The following is a 19,014-nucleotide window of genomic DNA, read 5'->3' on the forward strand; positions in this document are numbered from 1 at the left end:
AAAACGAAAAATAGTGTCACCTTTTTCCCCTTTATGTTTTGGTTATTTTATTTTCCCTCCAAAAATTCTCTCCGGTTGAATTCCACGCTTCTGATGCTGCCACGTCACGCATCATTGACATGGCAAAATCAAAATGGTTTCTGCGACTGTTTATATAGTTTTTTTTCCTAATACGTTGTATGTATTTCGTACTTCATCTATTCAAATTTTGAGTTTTAGTGTTTGTTTCACGTGTTTAAAAGTTCACTTTCGTGAATGGTGATATAAACACCGGAATATGCAAGTTTTTTTTTTTTTAGGTATTTTTATTTAAATTATATATCAATAAAATTTACATATTTTATATCTTTATATTTTATTTAATATTTATTAGATTAATTAATATTACATTTCATTATCAAATTTTAAATTTTGTGTTTATAAGAATAATTAATTTTTAATATTATTTTTTATGATTTAAAATTTAAAGATAAAATTATTTTAAAAAATATATACTCTAAATTAAATTATAACCTTTATAATATATAAATATATATATTGCAGTCTTTAATTCTTGTCAATTTTTTTTAGTTTTAAATAATTTTTACTTAATTTTATTATCTGAAATTTTACACTGAAAATCGTTAATAAGAGAATAAGTTTTTTTTAAAAGTAAAAGTAAAAATTGATGAAAGTTTTAAGACTAAAATTAGGAAAAATAATTTGTTAAAAACTAAAAAAAAAAAAAGAAAAACTAACAAAAGTACATATACTAGAACATATATAACTTATGTTTATATTATATTCTATATTTTTATATATTTATAATATTTACTAATATTTTAATGCGTATTTATTATATATATATATATTTTTTTTTAAGATTGAATGTGTCATTAATACATTAGATATATTTTTTTGACAGAGTTTATTTATTTATTTATACTTGATATTGTTGTATTTAAAAGGTTTATATTTTGTGAATTTAGCTTAAATAGATGTTTAATTTCTATAAAATAAGATTCTTTTATTTTAATCATCTTAATTTTAATTATTTTTACATTTTAATCTTCATAATATTAGTTATCTAAAATTTTAGTTGTTTTAATCTTTTCAAAATTTGGTTTCTATGATTATTTATTTTTCAATTTTGTTTCTTATATTTTATTTTTTATTTTTCTATTAGATTTAATGACTAACATGACAGGAAGAATAAAAATGAAAAAAAATTATATAAAAAGACTTAAATAAAATTGATTTATAATAACAAAAATTTATTTATTTTAATCATGTCACAGTTATCTTCATCTTATTAAATTAGAGATTAGTTTAACTTATAATAACGAAAAATTTATCACAAATGATATGTACCTTCTTATTTAATAAATGTGTCTCTTTTCTATATTTTATCTTTCAAAAAAAAATTAAAATATCTTTTTAATTTTTTTATCTTTTGAGATGAATTAATTTTTATATATAAAATACAAACAATTATATTATATTGTATAAACATATTTTTAACAGTTTTTTTCCACCAAGGAATTTATAAAAATTATTTTAATTTTGTATATAATTTATTTTTTATTTATCATAATTATTTATAAATTAAAATTTAATTTAAAATAAACTATCAATAAATAAAAATAATATTATATAATAATATAAATTATTTATTTTAAATGTAAAATATAACTTATATTACTTGTTCAAATTTTAAATATAACTTATATATTCAAACATAACAATATATATAATTTTTTAAATTTAATTATTTATAATAAATATTTAATTTGTATAATACATGTTAAAATACTAATTTTATTTTATAAAATCATCTTGCTAATTCAAACCATTTTTTTCTATCCTCTTCTCCCGCTACTTAGTAACATTAATATTATTAAAAAGAATTAATTATTAAGCAACTTGTGAAAATAGTTTGTATTTATTTATTTATTTATTGAAAGAATCAGATTTTAAAAAAATATATTATTTTTAATGCATAAACAATATTAATTATTTAAAAGTAACTCTAAACATATGATTTAGCGGTAGGGGTGATCCACGCTTAAGCAATGTAAGGTGTTCGAATCCTGCCTTGTGTTTATAGTTGTGTTAAATCTTGGAGCAGCTATCCCACTCTTTGAAGTACTTCTTTCGTAGCAAGAAAATTAATCGGCGGTGAATACTCCATGAAAAAAAATTATTTAAAAGTGACTTAAACAATTTTTAATATCATGTCAGCTTTTCTTATTATTTAATAATAAGCGCAACAACTAGTGTTGATTAAAGGCAGAATTAAATAATGGTGGTAAATTTCGCGGAAAAGAAATAACAAGAAGGTAGGACAAAGGGAGATGAGTGAGTAATAATAGTATTAAAATCCAACAATCTACGGCGCAGGTGTTGAGAATAATTGTGGAGATGGAAGGAGGGAAACGAAGCACGATTCTGATCACCAACGACGATGGTATCGATGCTCCTGGCTTAAGAGCATTGGTTCATTCGCTCGTCAACACCAACCTCTTCAACGTTCTAGTGTGCGCTCCTGATAGGTATCCCTTCCACCTTTCTTCACCAGATTCAATTTAATACTTGTTTCTTCAGTGGATTTAATGGTTCCTTTTGCAGTGAGAAATCAGCTGTTAGTCACTGCATCACTTGGCTCCATCCAATAGCTGTTAAGCAAGTAAACATCAACGGAACCACCGCGTTTGCCGTTTCTGGTTTGTTTCTCTTCACGCTCTACATGCAGCATCATTATTTCGCGTTTCAAATAATTGCTTACATTTTCTTCGCAGGGACTCCCGCTGATTGTGCTTCTCTAGGGGTTTCCAAAGCTCTCTTTCCTACAGTACCTGATCTGGTACGATAACTTTGCTCTGCGTCTTCCATTTTAGTTTTTTCAAACAATTCAACGCAGTAAGTGTTGAATCGATTCAAACGTGATGATGTTGAGTTGAACTGTTTGATTCCGTTACCTGACCTAACTTAGTGACTAGTGAGTGTTTACTGTAAGAAGATTTTTGATGTCTTGTTATTTTTTTATAGGTTATCGGATTTCCAGTTTTTTTTTTAAAACCTAATCTGCTATTCTGCCAGTGCTATCGTTTTTCTTTAATTCTAGGGTAGCGAGCTTGTATTTATTTATTTATTTAGAGAAAGTCCTCTGCATACAGGATCTATTTGACTATATTAAAATAAAAAAAAAATCCAGCCAATTGCTGATGAGTGTTATATCTATTTGCACAGGTGGTCAGTGGCATAAACAAGGGTAGCAACTGCGGTTATCACATGTATGTAGCGTCTTTTCCTTCCGCATGTCCTCACTCACACAAATAGTCATCTCATTCTCACTAGCTTTTCAACTTCTGAACTGCAAATGGTCCTTTACGAATTTAAAATGAATGCATATTTGCGAAGAAATGGTAAAGGGGGAGGCAGGATCTAAGGCCTTCTTCTTTTTCTGAGAGTAAGCAAGTTGTGAATCATGTCAAAATTGGCGTTGTCCGTTTGACAATTATCTTCATTAATCATTTCGTTCTTAGTTGAAATCTTTATGTGTGAAGGAGTGAAATATATTAATTTCAAGCCGTTAGTCATGTCAAAATCTATATATTATGATCTAACCATACAACATTTTTTTTTTGTTTCCATTGGCAATATAGTAATTTCTCCAATCAAGTAATTTCTATGTTGCTTAAAATCTATCTGCGGCAGTAAAGAATCCTGGACCTGATAGCAACTGATGTAAAAGAAGGTCGATTAATAGAAGTATACCCTTTGAAAACTTTTCCATTGACTCTAAATGGCAAGCAATTGCCTTTATCATTCTAACCATTGAAAAGATCATGATGATCCCAGTTCTTTGAAATCTTAGATGCGCTCCATTATGATCTGCATAATATTTCTTTCCACTATAATTGCTTCAGTAGTTATTACTTTATGACGAAACTTTTGCTCATAGATGTACTGAGTAGGGCCCTTTGCAGTGTTTACTCAGGCACTGTAGCTGGAGCTCGAGAGGCATTCTTCAATGATGTACCTTCTATCTCCGTTTCATATGACTGGTATGGTATATTTGCAATATGCTTTGATTTATTGCTGGATTTATCTTGAATGTCTGTTGTAAAATGAATTTTGAATTTTGCTAGCTTATATAATGTTGAGTTATGACTGGCAACTGAATGAATGCCTCTAGTAATGTGGCTCATTGGCATTGTAATCTATTCCAACATTCTTTCATCTATATCCTACTATGGCAAAAGATTTTCATTGACCTGGTTGACCCTTTGGAGGTTACTTTATATCTAGGATTAAAGGAAAGAGTAACCTACAAGACTTCACCCTTGCTGCGCAAGTATGCATACCTATCATAAGTGCTGTATTGGTTGAGATAAAGAATCCAAGCTTCCCTAGAAGATGCTTTTTGAATATAGATGTGCCAAACAATGTTGCTAACCATAAGGTATATCACAATTATTTTTGCAATCTGTCTAGCTTGTGATAAATGATTAATATGATACAAGCAAGATAGATTTGTTTTGTGGATTACTCGTTACATAAATTATAATGTGATGAAATGAACATGATACAGGATAAAGGGGGGTAAATTAAAATTATATGCTGTTTTTCAGACTTTATTTTTTTTCAGGAATTATTTTAAAGTATATGATTGTTATTTTCAGTAATTTTACAATAATAATTGTAGAATTGGCATCCTATTAGGATAGAGTATGGATTACACTAGTTGAAGATTAATTTCTTACTACTGTAGTTTTATTATGCCTCGTAAAAGGTCTTGCTCTGTTTAAAGCGAGAAGCATATTTTCAAGGTTTAGGGTTTAAATTGAGAAACATATTTTTGACATTAATATTGTTTCAGCTAGAGGAAGAGGTTAAAAAATGTGGTCTTATATGTTACTATGGCTTTTGGAATTTATTGCTTTGAATAACTATGATTTATGCGTAGTTTGGATGAACTTTTCGACAAGTGCTTATAGAAGAAAAAAAGAGTAAAATTTTGCAAAAGTTGGATGTGAGAGTTTCTATAAAATTGAAGTGCAAAAGTTGATTTAAACTTATGTGAGAAGATTAGACTTTATCCCCTCTTATAAAGTTTGTTAGAGTGTGTGAACAGAGTATTATTCTGAACCGCTGCAATGTCCTCTTTTTTCACTGCTTGTTTCCCCTGAATTTATTCCAGATGAATCCTTTACACTATGTTTGGCAGCAATGAAAGAAATAAATAGCTGAAAATAGGAAAGAAAGCAATGGGGAAAAGAGAAATAGATAGGAAGTATGGTGGATTTTTGAGTTGTTTGGATTGAGAGAAATAGAAGTGAAATTAAAAAGAAATAATATTGTAAAGTTGCTTGATTTGGATTGAAGAAGAGGAGAGAAATAAGATTAGAAATAAAATTACTATTTTAATCTTTATATACAACATTTAACCTGCACGAAATAGAAACAATTAATTATCAAATATAAGACTACCGATTAACAAATTGAAACCACATAAATCGGTTACAAAACAACTCGATCTCACAGTCTAGCAAAGAATATTTTTAGTGGGACACACCACTTTTACATTTCTCTCAAAATCAAAACTAGAACTGATAAGGATTCTAATACACAACATTGTGTAAAGACAAAAGCCATAAAATTCAAATTTAAAAAAGATAAAGTAATCCTAATTTTTATCAGCCAAAATTTATGCCATTTTCACACAAATGTATCCAAAATCAAAGACTTGAGATATTGTTCCAACTACCTGTCCTATGTATTTTTGTATCCTAATATTGAAGTTAGAAAATGTATCATTTCAAAGTACTGCCAATGCTAATTCTGCTGCAAGAATATAGTACTATGCTAGCAATTATAACTATTTCTTGGTTGTCTTATGTGTCTCTGTAAAAAGGGTTACAAGCTAACTAAGCAGGGTAAAAGTATCATCAAGATGGGATGGAGGCAAGTCACCTCTGAGACAGAAGGACAAAAAATGTCATCTGATATGACCAATACAGATACAGAAACACCAAAGAGTTTTGAGTCATCTGTATCGCCAGAACATCTTTTGTTTGCGAGAGAGGTGAGTTAATTTCCTTTTTCTATCTTTTTATTTACTTGAAATTGAAATGCTCCTATTGTAGTATTTTTACAATTACAAGTCCTTCACAGCCGAGTCTTGGGCTTGAGTATGCTGTGGTTGGACTGATTCTAAACAGGAAGTGGGGACTGTAAGTTGTCAGTTTTGTCATCTTCTGAAGTAGACATGAAGCTATATTGAATACTAATCGATCTTAATTGGATGGACGTTTCCTAATCCTTCCCTCCTCTTTTCCCCAAGGAAAATGATGTATTGATCTTTTTATCTTTTGTAGGTAAGAGGTTCTGTACTTGATGATGATGATACGGACTACAGATCTTTGCAGGAAGGATATGTGAGTATATATAAATTAGAAAAAAGAATTTGAATACACATGTACTAAGCATTTTCATTTTTTTAGATTACTGTTACTCCCCTTGCTGCTCTCTCTCATGCGGAGGTAAACTGTCAGACCTTTTTTAAGAATTGGCTACAAAGTGTCCCTGAACCCTCTCCATCATCTTTATGATGCTGTAAGTCCTATCATGTATTTGTTGTTCATATCACAACTTATATTGAAGTAATATACACAAGGTCTTAACTTTGAGCTATTACTGTCATTGGAATTCTTATGGATCTAAAAAAAATAACAGCTTAGATTGCAACATATATTGCTAGCTATAGCTTCTACATTTTTAGCATCCTTGCTAGTTAAGAATTATTCTTATGAGATGAATGGAAAATTTTGGCAAACTTTAATATAATTTAAATTACATCAGTACAAATAACATTTGGGTACCAATTATACCGAATTTATATAAGGGTCATTATAGACATATATCTACTTTCTCTTTCATCTCATTTTCACGGTTTTTTTTTTCTTTCTTTTTAACTCTTTGCATTTCCGTCACACTACTTATCACATATTTTACTTTCTCTCTACCGTTTATTTTCCTTCATATAATGCCCATGTACTTGAGGGTTCATGAATTCATAGGTTTTGTCATTCTATTCCAATACAGTTACTACCAAGAGTCAGTTTGATTTCCCCATAAAATTTGGAATAAACAATTTGGAATGGTTTTTTCATACAGAGCTCGTCCCTAACTTTTTCATCTTCATTTTTAAGGTATTGACCCTAAATTTGGATCATCAACGGCAACTTTTCCTGTTATTTGCAAAATCAGGAATAAAATTAATGAGTCAATGTATAAGTTGAACATTTGTCTATTAGGATATGACCTCAAGATAGGAAACTGGATACTTCCTCTTGTGAACGTGATCCCTTGTGTGCCAATCCAATACTACAATTTATCCGAGTACTGATGCAAGCAGTGGAACCAATTTGTTTAATTTTGATCGTGAATATATAAGGAATTGCTACTTTTCTTCACGTGGATAAAAAGAATGACAAAAAATGTCATTTAGTTTTCTTTTATAAAAGTATAACAAATATGTTAAATTATAAAAATACATTGAACCATGGTATTGATACATCATCAGTTGTTTTATTTTTTGTAAGGGTGGCTTCTAATGTTTTATTAGAAGCTACACCTTGGCAATTAAACAGGGAGGCAACATATTCAAATACTTGAGATTTGGCTCTATTAAAGTAAATAGTTCACTTTAAAGAGAAAAAGAAAGGAATCTCAATTGTATTAAGGGAGTAGATCATCAATAAATTCATGATTTTTACGACCATTGAGATTCCTTTTTTCCCCTCTAAAATGAGGGACTCACTTAAGGGGTCAAACCCAAATAATTATTATGCTCGCCATGATAAGCATTTATATAGGGCACATTCTGCTCTTGCATATCAGTTCAATACAATAGTCAAAATATTGGTACCCTGTGTAGCTCATTAAAGTTGCCTCCCGTGACTCAGTTTAGCATCATTTTTCATGTGATCAATTATAACATTGCCTCACCTCATTTTTTCATGGGTTGTGTGACTTGTGAATGCTTTTTATTTGCAGATTACTTTGGTTCACTGGAAGTTATGTCAACTCAATCTGTTGCTAAATCAATTAGTTAGATCCTGAGCAATATGGTTGCTCCGGTATCCATGCCATTGCTCCATTATAGTCATGGGGCAATAAAGACATTTCAATAGTGTTATATAATTGAATGAGAAAGCTTATTTTCTGCGATTTATTTAGTAAAACATATGACTCATTTTTAGATTGATTAACAGCAATTCTTCTTCCACCTGAATTGCACAGGTTGTTGTTTGAATGGATAAAAACTTAATCTAATGGAAATTCAAATTTCCTCTCTTAAGTTACGTAGATGCCATATCTCGTGCATATATTTTCCGCTTAAAATGGAGTTGCCAAAAACGCTGATTAACGAATATATGCTATGTTTGATGGAAGTTAACTCGTGATTAGTCATTGTTGGAATTTGTGCTATCTTCACGTATTCGTTTGGTTATCTTTTTCCCCCTACCCTTAGTTTCCGTCGTTGATCGTGTCACTTGTCAGGGTTTTAAGGAGCCTGGTAATTAACAAATAGTATTAAAAATAGGGTAAAATATATCTATGTTACTTCTAAAAATTTTCAAATTTGATTTTAATCCTTCTAAATTATTTATCTTACTTTAGTCCATCTATTTTGAATAACACTACTGATTTTGATTCTCAAACAGTAGTTTAAATAAGGTTTTATAACCATTTTTAAATGTTGTTTAAAGTACTTGAATGATTGAAATTCTAAAAGTGATGCATTTTGGAATTAGAAGAACTAAAATAGAATGAAAAATTTAGAGAGGTTAAAACTGAATTTTAATAATTTTAAAGGCAATAAAAATATATTTTACCTAATAAAACAAACAAAAACATTTATCTTATTATTTAATCTTAACGGTGTCTTTTAGCCTGTGTCGTACAGAGGCAATGAAGTGGAGTATGGATTGTAGGGTGAAAGCCCATCAAAGAGAGCAGATGGGTCATATAATTGAGTCCAAACCAAAAATTGCACGCAGACTGCATTAACTTCTTTTCAGTTTTCGTAACTTTTTTCAGTAATAGTTTTGATACTCTCTTCCACCATCCATTTTCATTGCCCCGTGAGTACTCTTTTCTACACTTATCACTGATCCCTTCTTATCCACAAATCTCATGATAGCAAATTAAACACCTATTTTGTATGCAAATTCAGGTTTATTTTCTTCACAAAATATAAAAATATCTCATTTTAAATATTAATTTCTTAATAAAGTAGTATTAAATATTTACGTTCATCTTTTGGTAAGAAGTTATTATAGCTTAAGTAGCGGTATACGTTTAAATCTTGAATTAAATACTTGAAAACTAACTCTAGCAACTTTGTTACCTTCAAAGAGCACGTATTTTTCTTCTTTACTAAATTAATCAAAATTCTTTTCATTTGTTAAAATTTCAACGAATCGTGATTCGTGCCTAAGAACTAATTATGAAATTGGTTAAAATCATTAAGATATGACAAGGCATACACCGGTTTTTAAAATAAAAATAACATTTTACTATATATTTTTTTATATTATAACTTTTAACATGTTTATTTTAAAAAAACTACCACAAAGATATCTTACAATATATTTTAGTTTTTCTTCCCTTCTTCTATAAGCGAAGACATTTAACTTGTAAAAATCTTATATATTAAGAATAATAATAATATTGTTTATAATATAATATATAATTAAGACATCAATAATAATAATAATTTAATGATATTTATGATTGGCCAAAGTATAATTTGGCACAACTGTAACATTAATGACTGAAGAATGTTTAATTAAATGGAAACGTTGTAGAATGTCAAAATTTCAAGTAGGCTCATTTGTAACATAAATGATTGATGAATATTTAATTAAGTCAAAATTTAATATTGGTGATTGACCAAAGTTAAATAAAGCTCAAGTGTAACAACCAAAGTTCAATGAGGTTGAAATGTTATACAAATGGTGAACTGAGACCCAAATTAGACACCTATAGTGATTGTTTTGACAAATCTAATTAGATTGAAGTGTTATAATAATGATAAATCAAGGCCTAATTAAGTTCTCCTATAATACTAATGATTGATCCAAACTCAATTAGATTGTAGTGTTATATATATCAACGATAAACTAAAGTCCAATTAAACATAATTGTAATAATATTAATTGACTAAGGTTTAATCGGAATGAAGTCATATGTTAATTATTAATAATAATTAGCTAGATAGATATAGATGTTTAAACATTTTTTTTAATTAATGCAAAGATTATTGGGCTATAATACATATAAATATCGAATTAACCAAAAAAATCATAAATATTGAAATGAAAAATGCCAAATAATGTAAATTAATGTGGTCCGAATGAAATGAAATATCTCACGGTCTCTCAGCCACGAATACCAAAATCAAGCTAGAGTATCTACCATTCAAATCAGCGTTCATTTGTTTTAGGTAATGTAAAATTAGGGTTTAAGAAAACCTAGCTTGAGCTAGCATTGGGGTTATATCCCATATATATAATAATTCGAAATTATGATAAATCTAAAGTTTCCTCCGCGCATATATATATATATACCAATAATAAATTAATTTAAACAAACATGTCTTTTAAATATTATATATTACGTTGTACGTAATTAAAGAGTTGGCGAATTGCAAAAGAACTAGTCAAATATAAATCTCGCTTCACTCGATCGGTAGTGGTAGACATATATTTGAGTTAATAACTTATACACTGCTAGTATAAATTTTTTTTACACTAATAACTAATTAGATCTTTTAATTGTGTCATATCACCAATGACAGATCCACATACATCTTAATGGGGGCAGTTGCCAGTTGCCCCCACTAACTTTTCAGTTTTTCCTTTTTAATATATATAATATTATATTATCTTCATTTAAAATCTAAAAATAGAAATAAAAAATTAAAAAAAATAATAAGTTATAAAATTACAACTGAATTTGAGTCTTGTTACACTTATCTTTGTGTGAGAAGAAAGATTTAAAAAAATATATTTTAATATTATAAAAATTAACAATAAATTACATTTTTCAGAAAGAAAAAAAAAAGTTGTTATGTATTTAAATTGTAAATCAAGATAAAAAATTATAAATTAATAATATGTATTTTAAGTAAAAATAATCCTAAATTATTATTAACCTCTTTTTGGATATTTTATATATTTTTTTCTATTTTATTTTTACTTTTTTCAATTCTATTCATATTTTGAGATTCCCTTCTACCTCTAACATATTTTAAAGTGTAGAGGGGTGAAATTAGAAAGAAAAAAAATAAACAAACTTCTTCTTCCATCTCTACTCCTTCATGTTTTCAATAACTAAACTATATATTTAAAGTGATCTCTGAGGTTAATGTATTTAAAGTTATTATTTTTATATTACTTTATTTGAATTATTTTTTTATTTTCAATGAGAAATTCAGTATTTTAATTTATTTACTCATTCTATTTTTATGTTTAGAAGAAATATCGTATGTTATGAACATTACATTAATTAAAATTATATTGCTTTTAGTTATAATAATGAAAATGTATTTTAGAAGAAAATCATCTTCAGAGCAACCATCTTCTCCTCGAATACATGTTGAAAAGAAGTAAAATTGGGTCCATCAACCAAAAAGATATTTTTAGAATGTGATTTGGAAAGACTTCCTGATGATCCTTGTTTAAGGCCAAAAATTTCAGATTATCATCCAAGTGATAGAGATGAAGTTAGAAGGGATTGGTGATCTTTCTATGAAACTTCTGGAGACAAGAAAATATGTTGTATATTCATTGGTGTATTTGCTTTTAAAGCTAGCCTTGATACTACTAGTGACATCTGCATTAGTTGAAAGAGTTTTTTTTGCTATTAATATCATCAAAAATCGGATGCGAAATCGTATAGGAGATGAATAATTAAATGATTGTTTAGTTACTTATATAGAGAGAGAGGTTTTTGATAATATTAAAAATGAGCAAATCATTTAATATTTTTAAACTATGAAAACTCTCGTAGAGAACAATTATGATACGTATTTGTCTTTATAGAAATTTTATTTTATATTTTGACAAATTTATATATTTTTAAATATTACCCCCTACTACTTAAATTTTATGGATTCGTCATTGCATCTCACTGTTAAAAATAAATGTGTTTATAGTGATATGGCACAATTAAAAGATCTAATTAGTTGTCAGTATAAAAAAACTTTACACTGACGATGTATAAGTGATTAACTCTATATTTATTTTCATTTGTTGTTGCATGCAACTCAGTTGCAACAAAAAAGAAATCTATACCAAGAACTTGGGTAATATATATATTAACTACATCCATTAATTAAACATAGCATATTAATTATAGCATTTAAATGATTAATCATTGATATAGTAATTTCGCAGAATCTCCTATGAAATTGACTGGACATGGATATAAGGAACATTCCCTATAACCTCTTAAGCAATGTGAACAAAATGAAACCAAAAAGTGGACTTTCCTATTTTCCATTTCTAACCCAAAAACACTATTGACGGTTCTTTTACACGCAAAGGAAGATCAGAATGCACAAATCCACAGCCCAAAATTCACCACTGACAGTAGACAGTAGTCTTACGTAGAAAGACACTAGATAGCCTGCCATGCATGTACATCTCAATCCTAATCTAAACATTTTTCCGTACAAAAGAAGAAAACACGAGATATTCTAACATATTTCAAGAATTAATGCTATATTATTTTAATAAAAACATATCATAATCAAATTAAATTAGGACAGTAATAACATTAATCAAAATATTACTTTTAAAATATATATTTCGTGAAGTACAATAACCTAACATATATGACTACATCCCGTGATGTCCGTTCATATGTCTGAGTCTTGGTTTTGGCCTTTTATCACTGAAAAATTATATTTACACAATTTTTTTTTACAAAAGAAATGTATAACAAACAAAGAAGATAAAAAAGGTAATGCAGCAAGATTCACATACAACACTGTTTTTTTACATCTATTTCTCTTCATCCCATTATTTCCATTATTTATTACATATCAATCTTTTCTCTTTTTTCTAGTGGTGGTAAAATTTGTTTTACAACTTAAATTTTGGCCAAAACTTAATGAGATTGACATCTCTGAACAAATACTCTTTCATACACACAAATTTGATCTTTAACAAATGCTTAAAAAATGATAGTTATATGTCAAATACCACACCTTGCCGGTATCATTTTTCATAAAATAGAGGAATAAAAGGAAAACATTATTGTTATATATATACCTTTGCAAAATGACTGTGTACTTACTTGTTTGTTACTCTAGCAATGCTACGGGGCCGATATGGGTGCAGCCTTTTTGCACATGTGACATGCCCAAATCCCGCTTTCATGGTCCATACATCGCAATAGAATTGTCAGCATGAAAATTCAATGCCGCTGCAGCGTGAGGAATATATGTATCAGTATCACATTTCTGATAAATCATACTCCAAAGTCCTAATCAGATCACACTACCATAATATATTTACATTATATCATAATAATATCACATGAATACAATAAGGCCACGTCTTTTGAGTTTTGACAGAGACAAGGATATAAAACAAACAAGTGGATATGAATGTATACCGTGTAATTTTTTTAAAAAGAAATTATATGATGAGCTCGTTTGATTAAGCAGTCGTTTTCCGTTATGAATCAGTAGTGTCGGACGCATCATTGCTGTGGTGACCCATTGAATAAAAAAGAAAACACCGCAACCTCGCATACTTTTCCCGTTTTTTTCTCCCATATAACTCAGTTTGCATGCAGCTATATATATATATATATATATTTCTCTTGTAGTTGGAAATTGATCATTCACTAATGCATTAGCACCACTTTTTGAAGTTGGTGTTTATGGAAATGAGTAAGAGAGTCGAAGCAGTTCTTGAACTCATCAGGAAACAAACCCCGCTCACTCTTAAACAGGTTGCGTGTAAAACGGGGTTCTTGGTCTGATGCATATGTTATGTGTAGTGTGGTTCTTTCTGTTCATAATTTGTTTGTGTGTAGGAGAAGTATTGCAACTATGCTTGTGTGGAACGATTTCTGAAAGCAAAGGGGGATAATGTGAAACGCGCTGCCAAGCAACTCAGGGCATGCCTTTGTTGGAGAGAGAGTATAGGCATTGGTAAACACATATATACATATAAGATCACATTCTCATTCTTTTGCAAAAGCATTTTAATAGTTTTGTGATTATTGTTATTCTTTAAACAATATTACAGAGCATTTGGTGGCAGATGAGTTCTCAGCTGAACTCACTGATGGGTTGGCGTACGTGGCTGGTCATGACAATGAATTCAGACCCGTAATGGTAATATTCTCATTTCTGACCCCTTCTGTTCTGTGTTTGGGTGTGTGTAGCTTTTTGCTCTCTCTTATGACTTGAATTGGGGTAACAGATTTTCCGGATGAAGCAAGAGTACCACAAGTTTCATTCCCAGAAGATGTAAGTCCCCAAACAGAAGAGAAGAAACCTTTTGTTAATTTCTTCATCTGCAGGTGGTAGAGCTAAACCGTGGTTCTTCTCTATCTCAAGGTTCACTCGTTTGTTGGTGTTCACAATGGAGGTGGCCGTTTCGACCATGCCAAAATACGTACAACAATTTGTCATGCTTTTCGACGCAAGTAAGTACGTCCAGCCACAATTCCCGTAATGCCGTTTCAAAAAACAACATAATTTTCTCCTACAATCACCCTTATTGCTAACCTAGCTAATTACTATGATTTAAGGAGTTGACTTTGGTAATTATATACTATATGTAATGTATATACTATATACAGAGACAGGGTTAATTAATAAAATAATTATGACATAGGATTATTTGTATTTGAGAGATTTATTGAATAAAGCATAAGGAGACGTTTGGTTGCAGGCTTTTACAGATCTGCATCTGCTTTTATGAACTTCCTATTGGCAGCACTGAAAATAACGGGGGAGTACTACCCTGGCCGCCTACATAAAGCGCTTATCATAGACCCTCCCTCGCTCTTCCCTTACCTGTGGAAGGTAAACAAAATAAAATAACCAATGCAATGCAACTAAATAGAGAGAGAGAGAGAGAATGATTGTGTGTGGTGCGGGTGCAGGGTGTGGGGGCATTCGTGGAGCTATCAGCATTAACAACAGTGGCGTCATCGTTGGATATCGAAGATGATGATGAATCGGCAGAATCGAGAGGAATAAGGGGGAAACCAGGTTCATGCTCCTCTTCGCGCTTCGCCTTCACTGTGTCGCATCACGTTGACTCGCTCAAGCCCTGGTACCTGAGCCTGTCGGACACGTCAGCACCGAGCCTGCCGCCTCCGCCGCATCGGACTCCGCAGGCGTCGTTTCTACGATCGCCGGCGGGAATGTTGTTGTTCCGGCGCGGAGAGAGGTCCCGGTGCCGGGAATCGTTGTTGGCGTATTGGAAGCTTTACCGAAGGCCATACGATGAAAGGGTTTACAGGTCAAAGATGCGGCCCCCACTCATCGTTAAACGACGCCACCTTTCACTTTCTCAGCGTTTCTGAACCTAATCACTCCCATCTTCTTTTCTTTCCCTATAATATCAAAAGTACATTCACCACTACTGTATTTTCTGCAAGTCTTTTATGACTACAAGAGTGCTCTCTACGTTTTGTGCGCTGAAATGGAGTATGTTGTTCTATTACCGTGACCAAATAATTGCATCTTAAACAGACGTTTTGTACTTGGCAACATGCAAAGAAATATCATATTACTTGTTCTGTCATATGTTTAGGAACCAAGTTGGCCATCTTAATTGTATTTGAAAGTAAAGGCGATGACCCATTTTTTCTAAATAAAATCTAATAAAACCAAAACAGAAGAGAACACAGAAACATACATGATTCATGCAGTGAATTAATTTTAAGTCTTCTGGTTCAAGTGAAGGCTTCAAGAATTATTTACTACATTTTCTAGAAGCTAAAGCACAACATTGGCAAACTATATGGCTTGGTATGCCATCATTTGATCATAAACCAAAGGAGGAACCCCAACTTCCACAGTTCCATCAAGCATTTGCATCACCTGCTTCATTGAAGGTCTAAGAGCTGGATTTGGATGAACACACCATAGTCCAACCAAGGCCATTTGCTCAAACCTTTCGAAATCATTCAGCACTTCTGAGTCATGTCTCACCACTACCTCTAGTTTTCTAGACACCACACACCTTAAAACCCAATTTGAAAGAACCAAATCATCATCTTCACTGTCTCCTTCATCCTGACAAGACTCAAAGTGCTTCCTGCAGCAAATAATCTCCAATAGCATAACACCAAAACTGTATATGTCAACTTTGGCAGTTATTGGTGCACTCTTTAGCCATTCAGGTGCCATATACCCTATTGTCCCTCTTAAATTAGTGCTTGTTCTAGTTTGATCTTTGTTCAAAATCTTGGAAAGCCCAAAATCCGCAATCTTTGTTGTGTGATTGGCATCAAGTAACACATTTTGGGGCTTGATATCACAATGTATGATTTGGGTGTGACACTCTTCATGCAAGTATAGTAAGCCTCTTGCAACACCAAGAGCCATCTCAATCCTTTGACCCCAGTGAGGCCTTCCTCCCTCTCCAAACAAAAAATCGGACAGTGCTCCGTTTGGCATCAACTCGTACACAAGAATTCGGTGACTACTCTCGAGGCAAAAGCCCAAAAGCCTCACCAAATTTCTGTGATGGGTACGGCCAATAATTTTGAGCTCAGTCATGAATTCACCTTCACTTTTCTCAATTTTCTTTTCCAGTTTCTTGACTGCAATACCAATCTCTACATCATCTATTATTAAAGCACCACGGTAGACTTTGCCTGAAGATCCCTTTCCAAGCATCTTAGTGAATCCATTCGTTGCTTCATGCAGTTCCTGGAACGTGAATTCTCTGAAGTTGATTCCGATAGCATTTGTATTCAGATACGTCTTCCTTCTTGTTAGTCTCTGAGTGAAAGGATGATAATAGACAGCAAGTGCACCAAAGAAACAGGCAAGAGTTGCAGTAACTGCAATCATAACCTTCAAAAATATTCTTACATTAAAACTCTTCTTGGGAACTTTAGTTTCCCGAGACTCAACATTGTTAGAAACTTTAAGTAGCGCTTTCTGCCTCTTTGAAGAAGAGCTATTCCTAGCATTCAGCAAGGGCAACCTCTTCTTGGCACATGTTTTGTCGGAAGCGTTATAAGTTGCAGCAATGATATTACAATCATCCATTACATACTTCTTACAACCTTCCCAATCAACATCAGTTATGTGTACAAAACTAGTATCAAATTGGAAATCAGTGTCCTCAAACACCTGCAGCTTGAAGTTTGTCTCTGCACAGTAATTGATCACTGCTGGTGGGTGACACCCTTTGGACACATCTTCATGATCCAACGGGATATAACCTGGAATGCACTCACACTTGGTTGATTCATTGTCAGAAGAAGTGCACAAGCCATACGCACCACAAACAGCATTCACTCTGCAAGGATCCTCCACAGCTCTCCAAACCCTCTTCCACCCGGTGCCATTCCTTTTGTGATATGCATATTGCTGGAAATTTCCATTCTCATCTATTGTAGCGCGGTGATAGTAATCATTCACCGGGGTTGGAGTGTTGTTGTGTAGAGAGTAGATGTTCCTTGAGCCGCTGACAAGGTACATGAGAGCACTAGTAGCATTAAACACCAAACTCACATTGCCTCCGGTTGAAGTGTACCAATAAGCAGGGTCTGACCATTGGTACGCTTTGAGAACCAAGTTTCCATCATTTTGCATTTGTAACATGAAATTCCCCCTTGAGTAGTTTGAAGCTCCTTTCCCCTTGGAATAGAGGATGTTGTTACTCGGCAAGGTTTGGTTCGGAAGGATTGTGTCGGCTGGAAACATGAAACTTTCCCACACAGATTTGAAGTTGTTATCCCTCATGACAAAATTGCCATCATCTTGCATGTTGGCAGAAGCTGCAGCACCACCGTTTCCTTCACTATATATGCTATAAGCGGTAGTTCCATTTGGGTATGCCACCACAAGTTGTCCTGCAGAAGTGAATTGGATTTGGGAATTTGGCTGCACAGGGGGACTCTGGTACCATACCAGTGTTCTATTTTTGGTTCTTCCAAACCATATTCCCACAAGAAAGAGATCATTGGGGAGAGCGTAGAATCCAAATTCAAAATCACCTGAGGGTGACTTCCATGTGGAATTTGATCCGGCAGTGATGCTTGTATTTGGTTCTATTTCTTTGGCATGTAAGCCATGCAAATGTGAAAGTGAAAGAAGTGCTAGAATACAAGGGAGAAAGATAGCTAAAGACATTGCATTTGATGTGGAGTGAGGGAAGAACAACGGGAAAGGTGTATAAAGAAATAATAACAAAAGAAGCTGATATGAATTGTCTTGTTCCATGTATGGTATTAATTGATTGCAAGTTGAAAAAAGAGGGTCTTCAAAGAAGCAGATAAGTTGGGCACAAGCAAATTTGTTCCACCTGTGCTGCTTGGAATTTTCTTGTCCAAGTAGATGGAGATGTTGGCAAGACCCATTCAAAGACCATAGAGTTAGGTATTATGGTGAATGAAAGTCACAAATGGTAGGCTAGAAATTTCTAGGCAATTATGCAGTGGAAGATTTTTGGCAGTGGGACATCCCATCCAACACGGGATAAGATTGCTTGACTAGCTTCTATAGCTACCAGGTCCACAAAGTTGATGATGATGATATACTTTGAAACAATCACATTTGTTTACTTGTTTAGATGTAGTGTTGTCACGCTCGGAACATGGAAATTTTGTCTCATTTTCCAGAACCTTCATTATGCAAATTTAGTACGGCATCAAATGTATATTTTAAACATTCAGAAACGGACTTCTGTCTAAGAAAATTAAGCAAAAGGAAGTGCTCTCTGTTGAGGGATTAGAAAAAAAAAAGGGAGGGGG

General features: G+C 31.9%; 3 protein-coding genes across 5 annotated transcripts; 2 read left to right on the forward strand and 1 right to left on the reverse strand.

The window, feature by feature from the left end:
* Positions 1 to 2,314: 2,314 nt before the first annotated feature.
* Positions 2,315 to 8,344, forward strand: LOC109803988 (Survival protein SurE-like phosphatase/nucleotidase). Of its 3 annotated transcripts, none has more exons than XR_014430586.1 (10): positions 2,315 to 2,531; positions 2,608 to 2,702; positions 2,778 to 2,842; positions 3,229 to 3,272; positions 3,969 to 4,046; positions 4,291 to 4,444; positions 5,897 to 6,067; positions 6,157 to 6,215; positions 6,360 to 6,419; positions 6,486 to 6,566. XR_014430586.1 is itself a non-coding variant. In XM_020365708.2 (10 exons), the coding sequence occupies exons 1-10, from the start codon at positions 2,401 to 2,403 to the stop codon at positions 8,104 to 8,106; spliced, it is 903 nt and encodes a 300-aa protein (XP_020221297.1). In that variant the 5' UTR covers positions 2,318 to 2,400; the 3' UTR covers positions 8,107 to 8,344. The 3 variants fall into 3 exon arrangements, 2 of the variants coding, with proteins under 2 accessions (XP_020221297.1, XP_020221296.1); XM_020365708.2 differs by lacking the exon at positions 6,157 to 6,215 and adding an exon at positions 8,041 to 8,344 and having other exon boundaries at positions 2,318 to 2,531; positions 6,486 to 6,524; XM_020365707.3 differs by lacking the exon at positions 6,157 to 6,215 and adding an exon at positions 8,041 to 8,344 and having other exon boundaries at positions 2,322 to 2,531; positions 6,486 to 6,597.
* A 5,520-nt stretch (positions 8,345 to 13,864) lies between these two features.
* LOC109804352 (uncharacterized) lies at positions 13,865 to 15,827 on the forward strand. The gene is made up of 7 exons (XM_020366169.3): positions 13,865 to 14,016; positions 14,101 to 14,218; positions 14,316 to 14,404; positions 14,493 to 14,539; positions 14,630 to 14,718; positions 14,967 to 15,100; positions 15,181 to 15,827. The coding sequence occupies exons 1-7, from the start codon at positions 13,945 to 13,947 to the stop codon at positions 15,604 to 15,606; spliced, it is 975 nt and encodes a 324-aa protein (XP_020221758.1). The 5' UTR covers positions 13,865 to 13,944; the 3' UTR covers positions 15,607 to 15,827.
* A 111-nt stretch (positions 15,828 to 15,938) lies between these two features.
* LOC145953574 (G-type lectin S-receptor-like serine/threonine-protein kinase LECRK2) lies at positions 15,939 to 18,603 on the reverse strand. Its single transcript, XM_083067554.1, has one exon. The coding sequence runs from the start codon at positions 18,482 to 18,484 to the stop codon at positions 16,043 to 16,045; it is 2,442 nt and encodes an 813-aa protein (XP_082923680.1). The 5' UTR covers positions 18,485 to 18,603; the 3' UTR covers positions 15,939 to 16,042.
* Between the last annotated feature and the right edge of the window lie 411 nt (positions 18,604 to 19,014).

This window comes from Cajanus cajan, chromosome 11 (assembly GCF_000230855.2).
Source record: "Cajanus cajan strain Asha chromosome 11, NIPB_CcT2T_4, whole genome shotgun sequence".
NCBI lineage: Eukaryota > Viridiplantae > Streptophyta > Magnoliopsida > Fabales > Fabaceae > Cajanus > Cajanus cajan.